Here is an 18,397-nt window from a genome sequence, read left to right as displayed (position 1 = left end):
CGTTCTTCCTTATGTTTGGTCTAAGTTCATGAAACATGAAACTACCACGTATACTTTTAAATATTGTCAGACACTTAAGGTAATGAACAGAGTCCCCAGATCCTGTATTCCATGTACTCAAGGAATACTTTCTGGAAGTGACTCAACTGTTTCTTCTTTGGGCTCAGCAATTTATGTTTTAGTATTCTTTTCTTAGAAACACTGTCTTTCAACCCACCTAGCAATTTTTGGCTGTGCCCTTTGAACATTCTTTGCTTTTCAAATCGGTCTTAAAACAGTGGGATCAAAAGATACTTAATAGTCAGATCTGACCTGATACTGATCACAAAGGGAGTGTTTTTATTTTGTTTGGTTCATGTTTTGTAAGCTAAATCATTGGCCTCTGTCACGAAGTGTGTTATAGTGCAGATTTGTGGGCAGTCATTTAATCCCTAGGAATTTTCCTTCAAATGGTCACACAGTGCCTGTACATAAAAGCACTCCAAGATATTTGTTGAATGGAGTGAAATGGAATTTTACACCGGGTGCAGTTTCTTTTCATTCTCTGTAAGTAATCCTTCATGTACGTAAACTAGCTACATTTCACCTGTTGAATCTGATAGTTCTTCCCCAAATGATCAAGGCCTTTCTCTTATCCTGATATGGCTGATGAAAGCCATTGAAAATACACGTTCTCTAGAAAAGTCAAAGCCTAATATACTTACAAGTTTTAAGAATAATGTTGAGAAATAACAAAAGACCCATAAAGGGAATATAAAAATAGGGTGGAAGCATTTGGAGTTGAGAGTTTTTAATTACTCTTAAGGATAGAATACATTCGATCAGAAGACATGGTTTTGGTTCTCACCACCATTACTTATGAGTTATGTGACTTTGGCCTAGCTACTATGCTTTCTACCTCAGTTTTCTCATCTGTAAAATAGCCTTCCTTTGGCACAGATTGGCTTCAAAGACAGGTAAAAGCATTTGTGAATTATTACTAAGATAGGTGAAACACTACTTACTATATTTATTTACTGTAAACAACCACAATGGGGAGGATTTCTAGAGTAAGTGTTAAGGAAACAATCTTTCATGTGTGATTTGAAATATTAAGCATATTTTTTATATGGAGCGCTTCACAAATTTGCACGTCTTCCTTGTGCAGGGGCCATTCTAATCTCTGTATCATTCCAATTTTAGTTTTTGTGCTGCTGGAGACCTAAGAGCATATATTTTTTAAAATATTTTTTATTTATTTGAAAGTCAGAGTTACACAGAGATAGAAAGAGAGGCAGAGAGAGAGAGAGAGAGAGAGAGAGAGACAGAGAGAGGTCTTCCATCTGCTGCTTCACTCCCCAATTGGCTTCAACAGCCAGAGCCAGGAACCAGTTTTTTCTGGGTCTTCCCACAGAGGTACAGGGGCCCAAGGACTTGGGCCATTTTCTGTTGCTTCGCAGGACACAGCAGAAAGCTGGATCAGAAGTGGAGCAGCCAAGTGTCGAACCGGCACCTATATGGGATGCCAGCACTGCAAGCGGTGGTTTTACCTGCTATGCCATAGTGCCAGTCCTTCTAAGAGCATATTTTAAAAATTATTTTAATTTGAGGAATTCTAATTCTTTTAGATCATGTGACTGTAAATATAATCAAGTACATTTTCAGGGCTACTGCTATGGGCATTATCTGAGCAGCATTAAAGTCCTCTAAGACAATGTGGGATTGTTATTCTTTCATGAATGGGACAGACTAAGTGTTTCACTCAGTGTGTTTCAGGGACATTCGTTCTCTGTCCTATTATTGCAACTGTATGCCGAAAAATGTTCTGAGGTCAAATGTATTTGAGAAATCCTAGGTTTAGCTGTGTTAAGTAGTTTTGTTAACTGTAAGACTTCTTAATACTTTAATGTGCTAAGGGTCATTATAAATCTCTAGGAGAGGCATATACGAGTGATGTGCAACATTTCCCGAGTGGATTTAACCATGGGATTATTTAACTCTTGGGATTAGAGTTCAGTGCAGCCGATTTCAGGCCAGGCTGTGCTGAACTAAAGAGCCTGAAAATCACTCTTCACAAAACCTTGTTGCCCTCACTAATTAGCTCTCATTGCATGTTTTTTTGAGACTAATGGGTTGGTTGATCTTGTGTTCCAAAATAGCCTAGTGAGATGGATGGGGGCTGGGGGGGCCGAAGGGTACTGGGCAGACTGAGAGCCAGAAAAGCAGACTTCAGCAGCAGTATGCCGCATGGGCGCCAGAGTATGCTGCAGGGAATTTCTACAAAGTTGGAGACCAAGAACCAAAGACGAAAAGCTGGTGTCAGAGATGGTCAGAGTTATTTCAGGGCAGAGAAAATAAGAGAAAAACTATGCAGAAGTCCATGACAAGAGTCTCGGGTGATTACTGGCACCATAAATAGGAGTGCCAATTGTTAAATCAACAACAGGAGTCACTGTACACTTGCTCCCCATGTAGTACCTCTGTCCTTAATGTGTTGTACTATGAGAATTAACGGTAAAACTAGTCTTCAAACATACTTTATACTTTGTGTGTCTGTGTGGGTGCAAGCTGTTGAAATCTTAGTATATACTAAGTTGACCTTCGGTATATAAAGATAGTTAAAAATTAATCTTAATGAAGAGTCGGAGATGGGAGAGGGAGTAGGAGATGGGATGGTTTGAGGGTGGGAGGGTGGTTATGGGAGGAAAAGCTGCTATAATCCAAAAGTTGTACTTTCAAAATTTGTATTTATTAAATAAAAGTTTTCTAAAAAAAAAAACTTACATAGAAGCCAAAGTAATGGGAGTTTGGGGAAAATATATTCTGGTTTAGCAATATAATAAATGAAATATTATTCAACTATTAACAGTGGTGTGTTCTGAAAAATATTTAATAACTTGGGGAAATAGACATGCATAAAAATGCTAAATGAAAAAGTCATAGAACTATGTATACCATTTGACAACAAACATACAAAATACACATCTGCGTAAGTATGTATGTATATAAAAAGACTGAAATAGTAACCATGGATATGTTATCTAGTTTATGATATTTTGGGTAGGTTTAATTATTATTTATTTAATTTTAGTTATTTAATTTTGTAACCCTCAAGCAGTAATTTTTAAACTTTTTCTCCCCATTGTTACAGCAAGCAGTAATTTGTTATACAATGTTTCCTTAGAGTAGGCAGTGACAGTGGAATCCCATGCTCTCAAATGGTGGAAAAGTGAGTTGTGTGTTTTGAAGAGGTGCCCTGGGGAATTTTGATCCTTAATTTTGTTAACTTAAATTTTTAAAAATTTTTTGACACAGAGAGAGAAAAAGAGATGGGGGGGGAGAGGAAAAGAGAGAAATCTTCCTTCCCTCCACTGGTTCACTCCCCAGAGGGCCCCCAACATCTAGGTCTGGGCCAGGCAGAAGTCAGAAGCCCGGAACTCCGACAGAGTCTTCCAAGTACTCGGGCTGTCTTTCACTGCCTTCCCAGTCACATTAGCAGAGAACTGGACAGGAAGCAGAGCAGCTAGACCCCAACCAACTCTCTAATATGGAATGCCGGTGTTGAAAGTGGTAGCTAATCTGTTGCACCACAATGTTGGTCCCTTAATCATGTTAATTTTATGTTGACATACTGGTTTTTCAAAATTCAGTAAAAGTTTTTTTTTTTTTTTTTTTTTTTTGACAGGCAGAGTGGACAGTGAGAGAGAGAGACAGAGAGAAAGGTCTTCCTTTGCTGTTGGTTCACCCTCCAATGGCCGCCGCGGCCAGCGCGCTGCGGCCGGCACACCGCGCTGATCTGATGGCAGGAGCCAGGAGCCAGGTGCTTTTCCTGGTCTCCCATGGGGTGCAGGGCCCAAGCACCTGGGCCATCCTCCACTGCACTCCCTGGCCACAGCAGAGGGCTGGCCTGGAAGAGGGGCAACCGGGACAGAATCCAGCGCCCCGACCGGGATTAGAACCCGGTGTGCCGGCACCGCTAGGCGGAGGATTAGCCTAGTGAGCCGCGGCGCCGGCCGGAAATTCAGTAAAAGTTTTAATGACTTTTATTTTTATCCTTTCAAAATTTTCTTTGCAATTGAGGATGTCAGATATGTCCAGTTCTAGCTAGGAAATTCTTAATTACCACAAGGAGTGTAGTATCACTTGTACCAGCTGGCAAATATTTTTCCCCTCCAAAGTCTTTTTCAGAAGCCTGTTTGAATTGGAATGACCTGGGATGCTTATTTAAGATGTGGAATCCTAATCCCTACAACATATTTACTAAATCAGACTCTGTAGGGGAAAGTCTTGGTCTTTAATGAGTATACACATCACACAAGAAGGTGGTTAAAACCAAGATGCTGATTTGGTGGGCCCGAGGTAGGACCTAAGATTCTACGTTTGTAACAAGCTCACGGGTAAAGCTATTGATCTGTGGACCACTCTTTGGGAGCATGGCTGTCTTTACCACGGTGGCAGCTAAACCCAGCAGAAGCACGCACTGAATGGAGACAGGTTTGGCCAGATGTAGGATGCTGAAAATAGAGCACTTGTGTCTGGACATCTGTCCACCTGGGTCATATAAAATAAACAGGAAAGGTGTTGTAGCAGCAAGATTATAGGATATAATGTGATTAGTATGTATCAGGTGCTCCTATGAGTGCCCATACCCCAGGAGGAACCTCATCACTCTCTCTTGCTGTACAGTAAAAGGCTATGTTGCAGTTCCAGAGCACCAAGCAATAAGAAGAAGCTTATTAATTTTCACTGATTGCTGCTTTGCTGCATTTTGTCCTGAGTTTCTTTCCCTCGTTCCCCTTTTACACATTTTACGGATTCTGTGGCTTGTTCCAACTTGCTCTTAGTCATGGAAATAGGATGGTCTCTTTTTCTCATTCTGTGTGATGATGAGTAAAAAATTGTTTCTGCTGAGGGGTGAAAAGGTCTTCAAACTAGTTTGCTCTCCAGTAAACAGTAAGGCCTACAGAGACCCAGGGAGATGTCTGATACCTCCCCGAAGATTAAATTTTTGCTCATGTTTTCCAGGAGTGAGTTGTAGCTGCTTACAGGTCAGAATCCAGTACAGTGAATTCTGAAAGTTTTCAAAATTTTTGATTTATATTTTAATTGGATCCCATACTGGCTGCTAAAGAAAAAACAGTCTACTCTGGAAAGTATAAATGGAGTTCTTGTTGAATGTGACCCAAATCAAAAGTCAGATTTTTTAAGTTACATGCACATTTTTCCCAGAGAGTTCAAATTAAAATTGTGATTTGGAGCATGCTATTAACTCTTTCTATTCCTTTGTTTCCTCTTCTGTAAGTCAGGGATAATGGTAGTATCTACTTCATTGGACTGTTGTGAGAATTAGATGGGAGGGTGCATATAAGACTCTTAACCACAAAATAAGAATGTAATACTTATTAGCTGTTACTAGTGCTGCTGTTGAATTCACTTATACAGTAATAATAGAATTTCCTACTTAATTCATAAAAAGCCCAATGTTCTAGTTCTGAGTTTATATTTTTCAGATGCTTTTTTATTATGGTTTCTTACAATTTTAACATTATTTTTCGCTACATAGATCCCTTTAAAGTGAGTTGATTTGTCAGTGTGAGCCATTATGTGAGCAGAGAAAATGAAAACAGAAACTTGCTACTTTATATATGAGTCTCCCTTGCATGTTGCCAGATAATTGGAATATTAGATTTTACTTAGGTGTTTATAGTACCAAGTTAAACCATTGTGATGTTAAAATAGCGACTACATCCACTCAATCTCTTTAATGCAGAAATGACAATAGCCTTTTTAAAGGTGAATCTGTGTAGATGGGGAACTCGCATGAGAGATTGGATGAATAATATTAGAAATACAGCTGTTTTTCTCCCTTTAAATAGATTCTTTGGGCCTGAGCATGTTGACATCCGTTCCCTACAGGAGGTGGGCTTTGGCTGTACTCTAGCAGGTGTTTGTGATCCTTACAGTCTTGTTAGAAGAGAAGCACCATTCAGAGATTCCCTTCCCCTGGGTTTCTCCAGAGAGTTGTTCTGCAGCTTCATTAAAGGTGCATGCAACAGAAAGGAGCGCTAGGTGGGTCCAGGAACTGAGGAGCCATGTCTGTGTTCCGCCTTTCACCAGATAGGATTTTTCCAGTTCTGCTCTGGACTGTCAGTCCAAAGAGAGCTTTTGAACATTGTAAATTCTTCCCATGAGGTTAGAGCTTTGGCAAAGTCTTATTTCTATGGAATGTAGAAACCCTTTTCTTTCTCCCCTTCTCCCTATCTCCCGTTCTCCCTTTCTCCCTTTCTTCCTTTCTTTCTGTCTTTCTTTCTGTCTTTCTTTCTGGCAGAGTGGACAGTGAGAGAGACAGAGACAGAGAGAAAGGTCTTCCCTTGCCGTTGGTTCACCCTCCAATGGCCGCCACGGCCGGCGCACCGCGCTGATCCGATGGCAGGAGCCAGGAGCCAGGTGCTTCTCCTGGTCTCCCATGGGGTGCAGGGCCCAAGCACTTGGCCCATCCTCCACTGCACTCCCTGGCCACAGCAGAGAGCTGGCCTGGAAGAGGGGCAACCAGGACAGAATCCGGCGCCCCGACCGGGACTAGAACCCAGTGTGCCGTCTCCACAAGGCGAAGGATTAGCCTAGTGAGCCGCAGCGCCAGCCGAAACCCTTTTCTTTTCACCAGTCATCAATAGGTGGTTAAGAATTTTCAAGAATAAGAGTAAAGAAATTGCAGAAATCTATTTTCAGGCCTTTTACTTTTTTTTGGTCATTTAAAGCTAAAATCCATATATCCTGCCTCTGGAGGGAGAGGAAGGGAGCAAGTACTTCCTATAATCTTTGTCATCCATTCCCACCCTCAAACCTGTGCTCTCTAAAAATTTCTGTCTTCTACCAGAATGAACCTTCAGAATATTAAGAGAGTTACTGCGTTCCATTCTCTTCAACAAACTAGACCCCCAAGCATAGGAAGAATGTAAAACAGTGTTATCTTTAATCTCTTAGTCCAGCAAGAAACGCCAGAACTGGCCTGGGCAATGTCATGAGAACAGACTTAGAACGGAGACAGAATCTGCAAACCTATCTTGAGCAAATAATGCTTCTATTTTGCTACAGTTACTCTTTGCAAGAAGTGGGCAGTGGAGGTATGTATGATAATATTTACATTGACTTCTTAAAGTTCTCTTTAAGTAATCAAAATACAAATAACAGTCATACAGTTCCTCTATAATATATACTCTCACAGAACTTTTTTCTTCAGATGTTTTAGGTAAGCTTTTACATAATTAAATTTGTTTCTTTTTATAAACAATCTTTAAAATACAGAATTACAAAAGATAAAATGAATCAAGAAGTAAAAAAAAATCACTTTAATTTTCAATGCTTAGCCCACCACTACCAGCATTTTGGTATACTGATTTTCACTCTTTTTTCATGTATTTCACTCTTATTTTTAAAGATTGATTTATTTATTTGAAAGGCAGAGTTACAGACGGAGAGAAAAAGAGAGACAGACAGACAGAGGTCCTCCATCTGCAGGTTTACTCTCCAAAATGACTGTAACACTGGGGCAGGGCCATGTGTTGTTAGAGTGTGTAAGCCAGGAGCCTGGAATTCCATCCAACTCTCCCATGTGGGTGCAGGAGCCCAAGCACTTGGGCCATCTTCTACTGCTTTCCCAGGTGCCTTAGCAAGGAGCTGGATCAGAAGTGAAGCGACTGGGACATAAACTGAAATCTCTTGCTGTTATTGCCATCGTTTGCTTGACCCCGGCCACAACGGCAGCCCCGTCACTCTTTCTCTTGTCCCTTTTGTTTATCTTGAGATGATAAGCTGATACTACTTGAGTGATTTTTTCCACAACTTCCTTCACTTTATGTTTTCACATAAACTGAAATACTCCAGGGAGTGGGTAGTGTACCTTCTCTCGACGCTTCAATAGGATGCTCTTAACTTGTAGTGGTATGTGTGAGGAAGGAGAATTCGTTAAATAGTTGTGAAATGTCACAGAGCAGAGCCCCAGCACTGTGAGACCCGACAGCTGCTCAGCATTTCAGCATTTCAGGTCGCTGCATTCCCTGGGACATTTCCCAGCGAGGTACATGAAGGTGTGCAGGATCGCCCGATGCTAAGCTCAATCGTTCCTGAAGCCAAGTGCCTCAAATACTAATGAACAGCTGATGCTTTGCAGGTGGTTAAGTGACTAATTCTTTGGGTTGCTCTTTTATAAATGGATGATCTCATCTCTTCCTTTCTCTTAAACCTCATCTCGGGCTGCTTTCTCCATTTCTAAGTGTCTTCTAGCCACCACCAATTTCTTTCTCTAAATATTCCAACTCCATTCTTTGTAACTGCTGCCCACAAGCCCCCTTCCCCCTACTCTAACTCCAGGCTTTCTGCTTGGAAAATTCCGCATTCTTCCCCTTTCAGCTTATTTTATTTGTTTGTCTTTTTATTTAGTGTCTCTTTTAAATTTGAAAGAGAGATAGATCTTCCTCCTGCTGGTTTACTCCCTAAATGCCTGCAGCAGCTGGGGTTAGCCTCGGCCAAAGCCAGGAGCCTAGAACTCAACCCAGGTCTCCCATGTGGTGGCAAGAACCCAAGTACCTGAGCCACCACCTGCCGCCTCCCAGGGTGCGCGTTAACAGGGAGCCAGGATTGAGAGCAGAGTGAGGACTCGGATGTAAGCTGCAGGTGTCCTGACCCCTGCGTGCCACATGCCTGCCCTGCCTCAGTTTAAGTGTTGCTTCCCCAGAGAAAACCTCCTTGACTGCACTTTAGAAAAACAGGCCCCTGATGCCAGGGAACTGCGTTATCCACCCTCGTCTCCCTGACTCAATTTGCCATTTGACAATCTTTCATTGGGTGACAACGAGGAGCTGAAAAAAGTGTCATTCCTTCCCTGTAATACGGTCCTGCAAAAGTTGAGCTACCCCACTTCACAGATAATTTAGGTTACCACAAGAGAAGGGAACAAAAGCGGAATTGTTGAGTAGAGTGTTTATAGCTCTGTGTCATGGGAATTGGTGCACGCTTGCCTACAGTTTTGCCATATTTCCAGTAACCAGCAGAGCAGCCCCTTCTCAGGCCTCCAGAGGAAGGGGAAGATGTAACTGGATGATGTTGCTGATCAGGTTGAGTCCCACGTGTCGTCTGTCATCTGTCCCAGCTTCTTCTATCCCTGTCCCTGTGAGAAGGGAGGGGGCTTCATGGCTTGATTCTTTGAAATAAAAAGAAAACAAATCAGTAGCGGTAAGCTAGAAACAGTTAGTACAAATATTATTAGATTGTGACTTAATTTAAAAATTTTGCTAAAAATAACAGGAGCCATCACTGAAAAGTGTACCCTCTTGAATGATGTGTGTTCCGTGGTATTCTACATGTCTCACTCCCTGCCTTATATAAATAGAACTAATTAATGGACGTTCTGGCAAAGAGCAGGGAGTATTCCTTGGCCTTTGGCCAGCAATTCCTCTTACCACCACCACCACTCCAGCACATTCCAACCCAGTTACTGTTCAGGATGGCTTCTGGCATTTTTCCTTCTAGGCCCTTTTCAGAATTAGAATTACCAGGCTCATTTATCTCCATGTTTAGTGTCTGCTTCTCCCACTAGAATTAGAATCGGGGCCATGTTAGACTGGTTCACCCCATTCACCCTGTCTCCACGGTGCTATCACAGTGCCCAGCATTTGGTTGGCAGATGGGCATTGCATGAAGAAATAGATGATTTAAATGCATCAGTTATTTTTGAAATGGGTTTTTAAGCTCTGTCCCAGTTGTGTCATTTGCAGAAAAGTGTTGACAGAATGCATGGGTTCCTGAGCAGATCTTTGCATTCACTCCGTAAACACTTCTTGAGTGCTTGTCACCAGGTCAAGCCCTGGAAATGCTACATGGATAAGATGTGACCGATGCCCCCTAGGAGCTCAGGGACTGGCACATGTGTGTGTGTGGATAACCACACTTCTTTATGAAAGCATGCAACAGAGGTGTGTAAACATGAGCTGTCAGAGCACAAGGGAAGGAAAGGAGCCGCCTGGAGCATGAGGATTGTCACGGAGGCAGTGGCATTTACGCTGGGCCTTGAAGACGGGATGTTTGGCAGGTTAATTAGCAGACAAGAGAGCGCTGGACTTGGAGTCGTGAGAATGAATGTTCTGTTTGGACAGGGTTGTATATCTTGGTGGGAGGATTGCAGATGCTGCACCAACAAGTTTGGATTTAGTTTTAGAGGAGCCAGGGCACCTGCTTAAATGAAGGATGCATGGTAAGAAATATCTATTAGAATGCAACAGTGGACAGGGCTCATTGGAGGGGAATAGATGCTGTGGTTCCAAAACCAAACTGTACCCTACAGTTGCAGGCATGCGTTGGCTGTTGCAACAGTCTTAAAGTAAATACCAATGTACCTTTTTTTTTTTTTTTTTTTTTTTTTTTTTTTGATAGGCAGAGTGGACAGTGAGAGAGAGAGAGAGAGAGAAAGGTCTTCCTTTGCCGTTGGTTCACCCTCCAATGGCTGCCACGGCAGGCGCGCTGCGACTGGCGCACCACGCAGATCCGATGGCAGGAGCCAGGTACTTCTCCTGGTCTCCCATGGGGTGCAGGGCCCAAGGACTTGGGCCATCCTCCACTGCACCCTGGCCACAGCAGAGAGCTGGCCTGGAAGAGGGGCAACCGGGACAGAATCCGGCGCCCCGACCGGGACTAGAACCTGGTGTGCCGGCGCCGCAAGGCAGAGGATTAGCCTAGTGAGCCGCGGCGCCGGCCACCAATGTACCTTTCATGGAGGTGGATTTTAGACTTGCAGAGAGATGAACGTTTTGGTAGAACTTGAAAGTTCTTTTAAAGTGTATTTTACAGATGAAGACTTTTGCACTATTTTCATGTTGAATTTTAGAAACTTTTGAAAATTATTTTTTGAATCACACTGAGATCAATGTTACAATATAAATCGCTGCAGAACAACATGAATTTTCATGTGAGATGTAGTTATGGATTTCGGGTTGTTTCAGAGGAGTGAAACGCCTCAGTTTTTCCCCTTGCCCATTGTTAAAAGTAATACCACCACATGGCCCACTTCCTTAAAATAAATCTATTTCTATGTGTATTAAAAAAAGAGAAAAAAAAGTAATGCCTCAATACCTCATAAACAAACCAATACATTGAAATTCTTTCTTTTCCAGTTCCACGGCAGCCTTCAAATGATCTCTTTGAAATATTTGAAATAGAAAGAGGAGTCAGTGCAGACGACGAAGCCAAGGACGATCCAGGTAGACACTTGCGCTCCTAGTACTGTTAAGATGTCTTCATTTATTTTCCTCCATTTCCTGAAAATGACTTTTAAATTGTACATCGTTTGGTATCATTTGGGAAAATGCTGCATCTTTTTTGATAACTCAGTTTCCATTGTAGTTAAAGCAGTTGAGCAGAAGTAATTATGAATCATCATTTTCTTTTTAAAAAGGTATTAAAATAGTATTTATATTGTGAGAAGGAAATCGTATTTTACAAGTGACAGTGTAACAGGGTCATCATTTGGCAACACCTCTGTTCTATTTTTACAGCTGATTCTACAGGCACAATTATGCTGAGAAAGTATTCATGTGACTTCCTTTTGATCTCACGGAAAGAAGTTTTGGGGGGATAGTTAAGTGTGGGTAGGAGAGAACACTTGTGCAGATGCTCCGAGTTTACAGATCTGTTTCTGTCCATTGACTGTGATCTACTCTTCTTTCTGGTCATTTCTTTGTAGGTGTTCTGATACACAGTTGTAATTTTGACCATGGACTCTGTGGATGGATCAGGGAAAAAGAAAATGACTTGCACTGGGAACCCATCAGGGACCCTGCAGGTAAAGCCATTGTCATCTGACTCTTTCTGGTACACAGTTCAGTTCAGTCCTCCTGAGGAGCAAGTTCTACGAATCAAGTATACTATAGGGTGTCTCTGTGCTTCCTTAATGAAGAAGGTCAGAATAAAAAAACATGCCTAGCATTTTTCTTTCTTTTTTTTTTTTTTGGAAGTGAGTCAAATTTGTTAGGTCTCAACTAATATTCTATTATGGGAGACAAGTACTTAATTAAAAGGCCAGCTAATTTCTCTCAAAACTTTGGTAAATTAAACATTTAAACTCATTCTGGTATAGACTTCTCAAGTTATTCCCAGGAATGAAGGAGATGACATGTTGTTATATCAACCATGCTAGTGGTCCCTGTGGAAGGTTCTATAAAGTTGTGATTATCAGTCTGACAAAAAAAAAAAATGCACTGTAAATTGGATACAGGCAAAAATAGCCATGTTACCAGCACTTATTTAACTAGAGGATACTAGAAAGGTGGATTTGGACATAGTCCCCTGGGGTGATTTTTAGATTAGACAGTCCCTCTTAATCTCAAGTTTCAGGACTTTCAAGGTGTTTTGTCCTCTAGTTTCAGGAGGCAAAGCTACACGTTGTTGTTTTCTTCCCCTTGGCCAACTGAATGCAACAGTGAGGAGTTTGATTTATCTTTCTCCTTTTTTTGTACTCTTGATATTAGATTATAAGAATAAAAGATAGAAGATGTGAAGAAAAGGTGTATTATTTCATTTATTTTAAAAGCTTATTTCTTAAATACTGTGCCTTGGGTATAGATAAAACACAGAACATAAAAGTTAACTTGAAAAAGGAGTGTTTTTCAAACTTTAGTGTGCACACAAATCAACTAGGGTCTTGTCCCATGCAGATTCTGTGTGTTTCTAACAGGATCCCTGGAGATACTTACGGTGCTGGTCCTCAGTGTACATTTTACGGTGCTGGTCCTCAGTGTACATTTTGAGTATCAAGTTATTAAAAAATGTGTCTAAAACGTATTCATGAGATCCTCTAAGAATGCAATATAAAATTTAAAAAATAAACATTTTAGGTAAAGTTTAAAAATATGAGTATTCAATAAACTAAAATTTCTTTGAGTTTTTAGATTTTTTTAGTTTGAAGGGGAAATATCACTTAACACCCTAGACAAAGTATGTTGGCTTTCATTCTTAAATACTCTCCTATTTAAGGTTACCTCTGAACAGGACAGTGCTATTTTTGTCACAACTGTATGTGAATAAGAGAGAAAAACAACATAAATTTAGTAAATGCTGTAGTCCTAACTCATTCATCATCTCATTAATTTATTGAATCCTTTGTCCATCCTGTGAGTGGTTAATATTGTCTTTATTTCACAGAGGAATTATGGGTGCTCAGAGATGTTCATGCCACAGAGCTAGATAGAGGTAGAATTTCTGACTTTATGTCCAGGTCTCTGTACCACCCAGGCAGCTTCCTCGGCAATTTGACCCCCAGAACATCTGCAGCATTGTTCTGCATTTGTCACTGTCCCACGGTCCGGCCTCAGTTATGTGGCAGTGTGCAGCAGATCCCAGGTCTGTAGATTTGACTGCCTGCTGACCTGGTGCAGTTTGCTACACGACTCTGGCAGTCGTGTGTGATAGAATGGTGAACAATCTTTACAATCATAATGAATAACTCTTTCAGGTAAGGTGCATTGGGGAGCAAATTCAAGCTAAATTCAGACAAATATATTTTATTTATATGCTGATAGTCTGTGTAATATATTTGATTTTTAGAATTTGAACGCTATACTTTAGAACAATTTAGGACTTCTTCAACATTTTTTATTATACATAAATTTTTGTGACCCAAATTCCCCTTGAACTTTTGGTGGATAAATGGAAGAGGGTTGGAAATTAGGGTGATAGACAAAAAGAAAGAAAAAAAAAAACACATTTGGGATGGTCGTTGGGCTGTTTCAGTGCAGAACAGATGGAAAGGAAGTGGTTGCTGCTTGGGTGACTGATGACTCCTGATGATTGGCTCTGGCCCCTGGAGGATGCTTTTCTGGGGCTGGTTTAAGTTTTCCCAGCCCCGTGGTATTGAACTTAGATATGGAAGACACGTTGACCTAACTAGTTGATTCAGAGCTGGAAGGGAAAGTGATTGTGTGTGCTGGCGTGGCCAACATCATAAAAGCTAGGTTAGGGATGCATACAAGGTATGGCTTATGGCTTAGAACCCAGCTACACAGCTTGGGGGTGCAGGGAAGGTGGGACTGAGCACTAAATGTGAAAAGCTCTAGAATGTGAGTGGATAATAGAATCAGTATGAATGCTGTTGCTACCAAAAAGATGGGTCATCTTCATAGAAATCTGGTATTTTTCCAGAATGGAAAAATCCATTTTTGGTTCAGTGGTTAATCCACTTGTAGTTATTTTTGGTTTGAGAACTGTATGTTACTGAAAAGAGAATGACTTGGAAGGAAAGGTATCTTGAAGCCTATGGAAAACAGGTAAAGAAACCATAATGTTTAACCTGGAAAAGATGTAATAGAGCAAGGCTGCTTTTCAAATAATTGTCCCAGAGTTAGAGTTGTTCTCTGTGCCCACAAGGAGATGAGAGGTACAAAAAATGGCTGAAAGCTGCAGGAAGTATGATTTTGGTTCACTCTTAGAATGAACTTTATAATATGCAGAGCCATCTAAACAGAGAGCAGGCTGATGTGGAAGTAATGAGTTCTCTGTGCTGGAGGCATCTGACTGGGTGACATGTGGCCAGGTGTTATTGAAGGCTGTTTTGCATGTCACATAAATGTTGGATTTGCACATCTCTCAAGCCAGCTCTGAGAGCCTCTGATTCAGAATGGAATGTCCCAGGCAATCTCCAGTGTATTGTTGAGTGGGCTTCTAGCTTAGAAAACAGGATGGGGAGCTGGCACTCTGGGATACCTTCGGGCACAGCATACCATTCGGGTACCAGTTTAAGTCCTGGCTGCTCCACTTCATATCCAGCTCTCTGCTAATGTGCCTGGGAAAGCAGCAGAAGATGGCCCAAGTACTTGGGCCCCTGAACCCAAGTGGGAGACCTGGAAGAAACTCCTGGTTCCTGGCATCCGATCAGCCCAGCTCCAGCGATTATGACCATTTGGGGAGTAAACCAGCAGATAGAGGATCTCTCTCTCTCTAACTCTAACTCTAACTCTAACTCTAACTCTAACTCTCTCTCTCTCTCTCTAACTCTGCCTTTCAAATAAATAAGTAAATATTAAAATTAAAACAGGATTGGGAGAGCCAAAGATGGCACAGAGCTGGCAGAAAGGGGAAGGAATGCACAGTCTGTGTCAGGGGAATTGCAAAATATACCAGGGAATTGTAACCATACCCAAATAGGAGAATGCTAAAGTGTGTGTGTGTGTGTGTGTGTGTGTATCACATGCAAAGAACAGAATATAAGCAATTATATAATTTCTGCCTGTTATTCTAATTACCAAATTGCTTACTTGTTTCTATCCAGATTAAACCATTTGTAAAAGAATATATATTTGGGTTTCTAGTTAGACTTATTTTAATGGTATATGGTTCTTTTCAAGATCTAGACTGCCAAATACTTTCATATGCCAATATAAGTCCTAAGGAAACTCTCAAACAAATTTGAAACCTTGAGAAGCAACTCAAAACATGTGAATTTGCAAACTGCCCTTCTTGGTGCTACTAGGTTTTATTTATCACATGCATTCTTGAGCCTAATTGTGAGATGTAAGATTAATGCATTCCTCTGAGAAACAGAAAACTGTGCTGCTGACAGATGTGCTGTGCTCCAGGTAGGTAGCTGTGGCCCTGAGGACACTCCTTTCTCCTGTAGATGGCAAGGCTAGGCCTGGGGCTCGTTCCTGGAGCTATCATCCCTGGAGAACAAGAGTTAAAAGCAACCAGCACCCTGTCCACTACTGAAAGCTACAGGAGTTTCCTAAAATAACTCCTAATAATGCTAGTTTGTACATACAACTGTAAAAACATTATTTTGAAATACACATAAATGGGAAAATAACGAAAGTGGGAGACCCTGCCATCTCTGGCTTCCATCCACCCTCCCCAGATACAGCCAGTCTCTTGTTATCTTTCCAGAGAGATATTTTTGCACACAACAGCACCCCCCCTCTGTACCTTGCTGTCGTTCCTTAATGATATTATCTTGGGAGTAAACCAGAACCTGGACTTGGAAGCCAGGATGGCTGGGCTGAAACCTAGCCCCATTGTTTATAGCTTACTAGCTTTGACCTTAAGCAAGTGACTGAAATAGGCATGATCAGTAGTATCTCCCGAACATATTTAAACCATTTTAAGCCATGTTTGGCTTAGAGTTACTGTTAAAATGGTATTAGCCATGGAGGTTGAAGATTGTCCTGGATCAGTCCTTACAAAACACCTTCAGCCATGTTCATAGCTGTTACTGTTGGTCACCAGATGTCACACAGTGTATGTAACCAGCCTGCTACAGAGGAACATGCCAGCCTGCTGGTGGTTCAGATGATGCTGCAGGATAGCCCTGTATTTATATTGCTTTATATTTGTTTGAATATATCATATTTGTGGAATGAATTCCTAGACACAGAATTGCTGGGTCAAGGGAATTTGCATTTGGAATTTTGATAGATTTTACCAAATTGCCATTTATAAGAGTTGTAACAGTTTATATACCCATTAACAATATTTAAGAACCATCCCAGCACAGGTACTATAAAATTTGCTTTTAATCTTTGTCAAGCTTGTAGGTGAAAAGGCAAGTCATTTTTACTTTAATTTGCACTCGTAATTGTAAAAAGTTGACCAGGTTTTCATATATTTAAAAAACTTTTTTTTCTAATGCGTCTTATTTTTCCTTATTTTTTAGTGTTGACTGATAAAAGTTATCTACATAAAAAGGAAAATGTTCCCTTTTTCACGTGTTACAAGTGCTTGCTTGTATCTTAAAAAAGTAAAAATTTGGGACCATATGCTCTCCAATAAGAAGTTACTAAATGATTAACAACATACTTACAGCTATGAACTGTCTATATTTTCTGAGATAAAATGGCTGTGATTTATCAATGTTGCCAATTTAAAGATTTACTTGAAAGTCAAAATTACAGAGAGAGGGAGACAGAGATAGCTCTTCCATCTGCTGGTCCACTCCCCAAATGGCTGCAATAGCCAGGAGTTTCACCAGGGTCTCCCATGTGGGTGCACGGGCCCAAGCACTTCCACTGCTTTCCCAGGTGCATTAGCAGCTGGGACTCAAACCAACACCCATATGGAATGTGGCGTCACAGGCAGTGGCTTTACGTACTATGCCACTATACCACCCCCCAATATTGCAAATTTAGTATTATTTTTTAAATGTTCATATTTATATGCATGTATTTGAAAAGTGCAGACATCAAGATGTTAGAAGTGTCTCTGGGTTATGGGTTTATGGTTTATTTAAATCTGTATGTTCTTCTCTTTTTCTCCCAGTGGACACAGATTATTTGTTAGAAAAAAAAAAATTAAGCAGTTTGCATTGGAAGGGTAAATGCCAGCAAACCATAATGATTTTATTTCTTCCTGGGCTGTTTTTTCAGGTAGACCATAAAATACAAAGAACATCACTGTGAAACTCCTTATACCTTCCTTTTACCAAGGAGTTAACTGATTAAAGTAATAAACTCTATGTTGTTCTCTTTGTCACTTGCATTGATAGGGTACCAACCACTATAGAATTAAAGTTTAGGGGTGGGTCTTATGGCACAGCAGAATAAACCACTACTTAAGATGCCCACATCCCATGCTGGAGTGCTGGTTTCCGTCACAGCTCCTCCACTTCTGGTGCAGTTTCCCGCTAATGTATCCTGGAAGGCAGCAGAGGCAGCAGACTATGGCTGAAGAACTTGGTCACTGCCATTCTCAGGGAGACTTCCTGGCATCGGCCTGACCCAGTCCAGGCTGTTGAAGGCATTTGGGGAGTGAACCAACGGATGGAAGATTCTCTCTCCCCCAACCCCTCTTACTCTGCCTTTGAAATAAATAAGTCTTTTAAAAAATTAAATTGTATCACATAGCTTTCTGATTAAGTTTTCCAGTATACATTATTTATTCTCCCTGCATCTCAAAAATATTTTTGATGTTATACTTTAAACTGAATGAAAATATTTAATATAGTTTTGTATTTGATCCAATATTTTAGAATCAGAAGTGAAATTTTTATGTAAGAAGAAACTTGCTTGGGAGGCTGGACTGGTTTTTCCCTTAGTTTCTGTTCTGATTTTATAACATTTCCGTAATTACAAAAGGAAAAAATTCTTCATAGTGAAAAATAGAATTTAATGGTTAAGGTATGCATGTACCACATCACAGTTCCTGGGTTCAGTTCCTGGCTCCATTTCCTGACTCCAGTTTCCTGCCAAGGCAGATCCTGGGAGGCAGTGGTGATGGTTCAATTAATGGGTTCTTGCAACCCACTTAGAAGGACTCCCTTTGGAGCTGGCCCTGGCTGAGCCCCTGCTGTTATAGGCATTTGAACCAGCAAAAGGGAGCTCCATCTGTCTCTGCCTCTCAAATAAAAAAAAAAAAAATTAAAACCAAAACTTTGTTGCCCTCAGCA

General features: G+C 40.9%; 1 protein-coding gene and 1 non-coding gene across 7 annotated transcripts in view; one reads left to right on the top strand and one right to left on the bottom strand.

Moving 5' to 3' along the window:
• Positions 1-18,397, top strand: part of NPNT (nephronectin) — an 82,494-nt gene that overhangs the window by 57,906 nt on the left and 6,191 nt on the right. For all 6 annotated transcript variants that reach the window (XM_008267522.5, XM_002717182.6, XM_008267523.5 and 3 more), the window contains 2 exons: positions 11,145-11,231; positions 11,714-11,812. In XM_008267522.5, the coding sequence (XP_008265744.1) occupies positions 11,145-11,231; positions 11,714-11,812 (186 nt within the window). The remainder of the gene's footprint in view (positions 1-11,144; positions 11,232-11,713; positions 11,813-18,397) is intronic.
• Positions 1,103-1,209, bottom strand: LOC127483323 (U6 spliceosomal RNA). The gene has a single exon (XR_007909521.2). It is a non-coding gene; the product is annotated as a U6 spliceosomal RNA (small nuclear RNA).

Source organism: Oryctolagus cuniculus, chromosome 8, assembly GCF_051225735.1.
Source record: "Oryctolagus cuniculus isolate XC-2025 breed Fujian yellow rabbit chromosome 8, ASM5122573v1, whole genome shotgun sequence".
Taxonomy (NCBI): Eukaryota; Metazoa; Chordata; class Mammalia; order Lagomorpha; family Leporidae; genus Oryctolagus; species Oryctolagus cuniculus.
The sequence above is the reverse complement of the archived record's forward strand: the minus strand, read 5'-3'. Positions and strand labels throughout refer to the sequence as shown.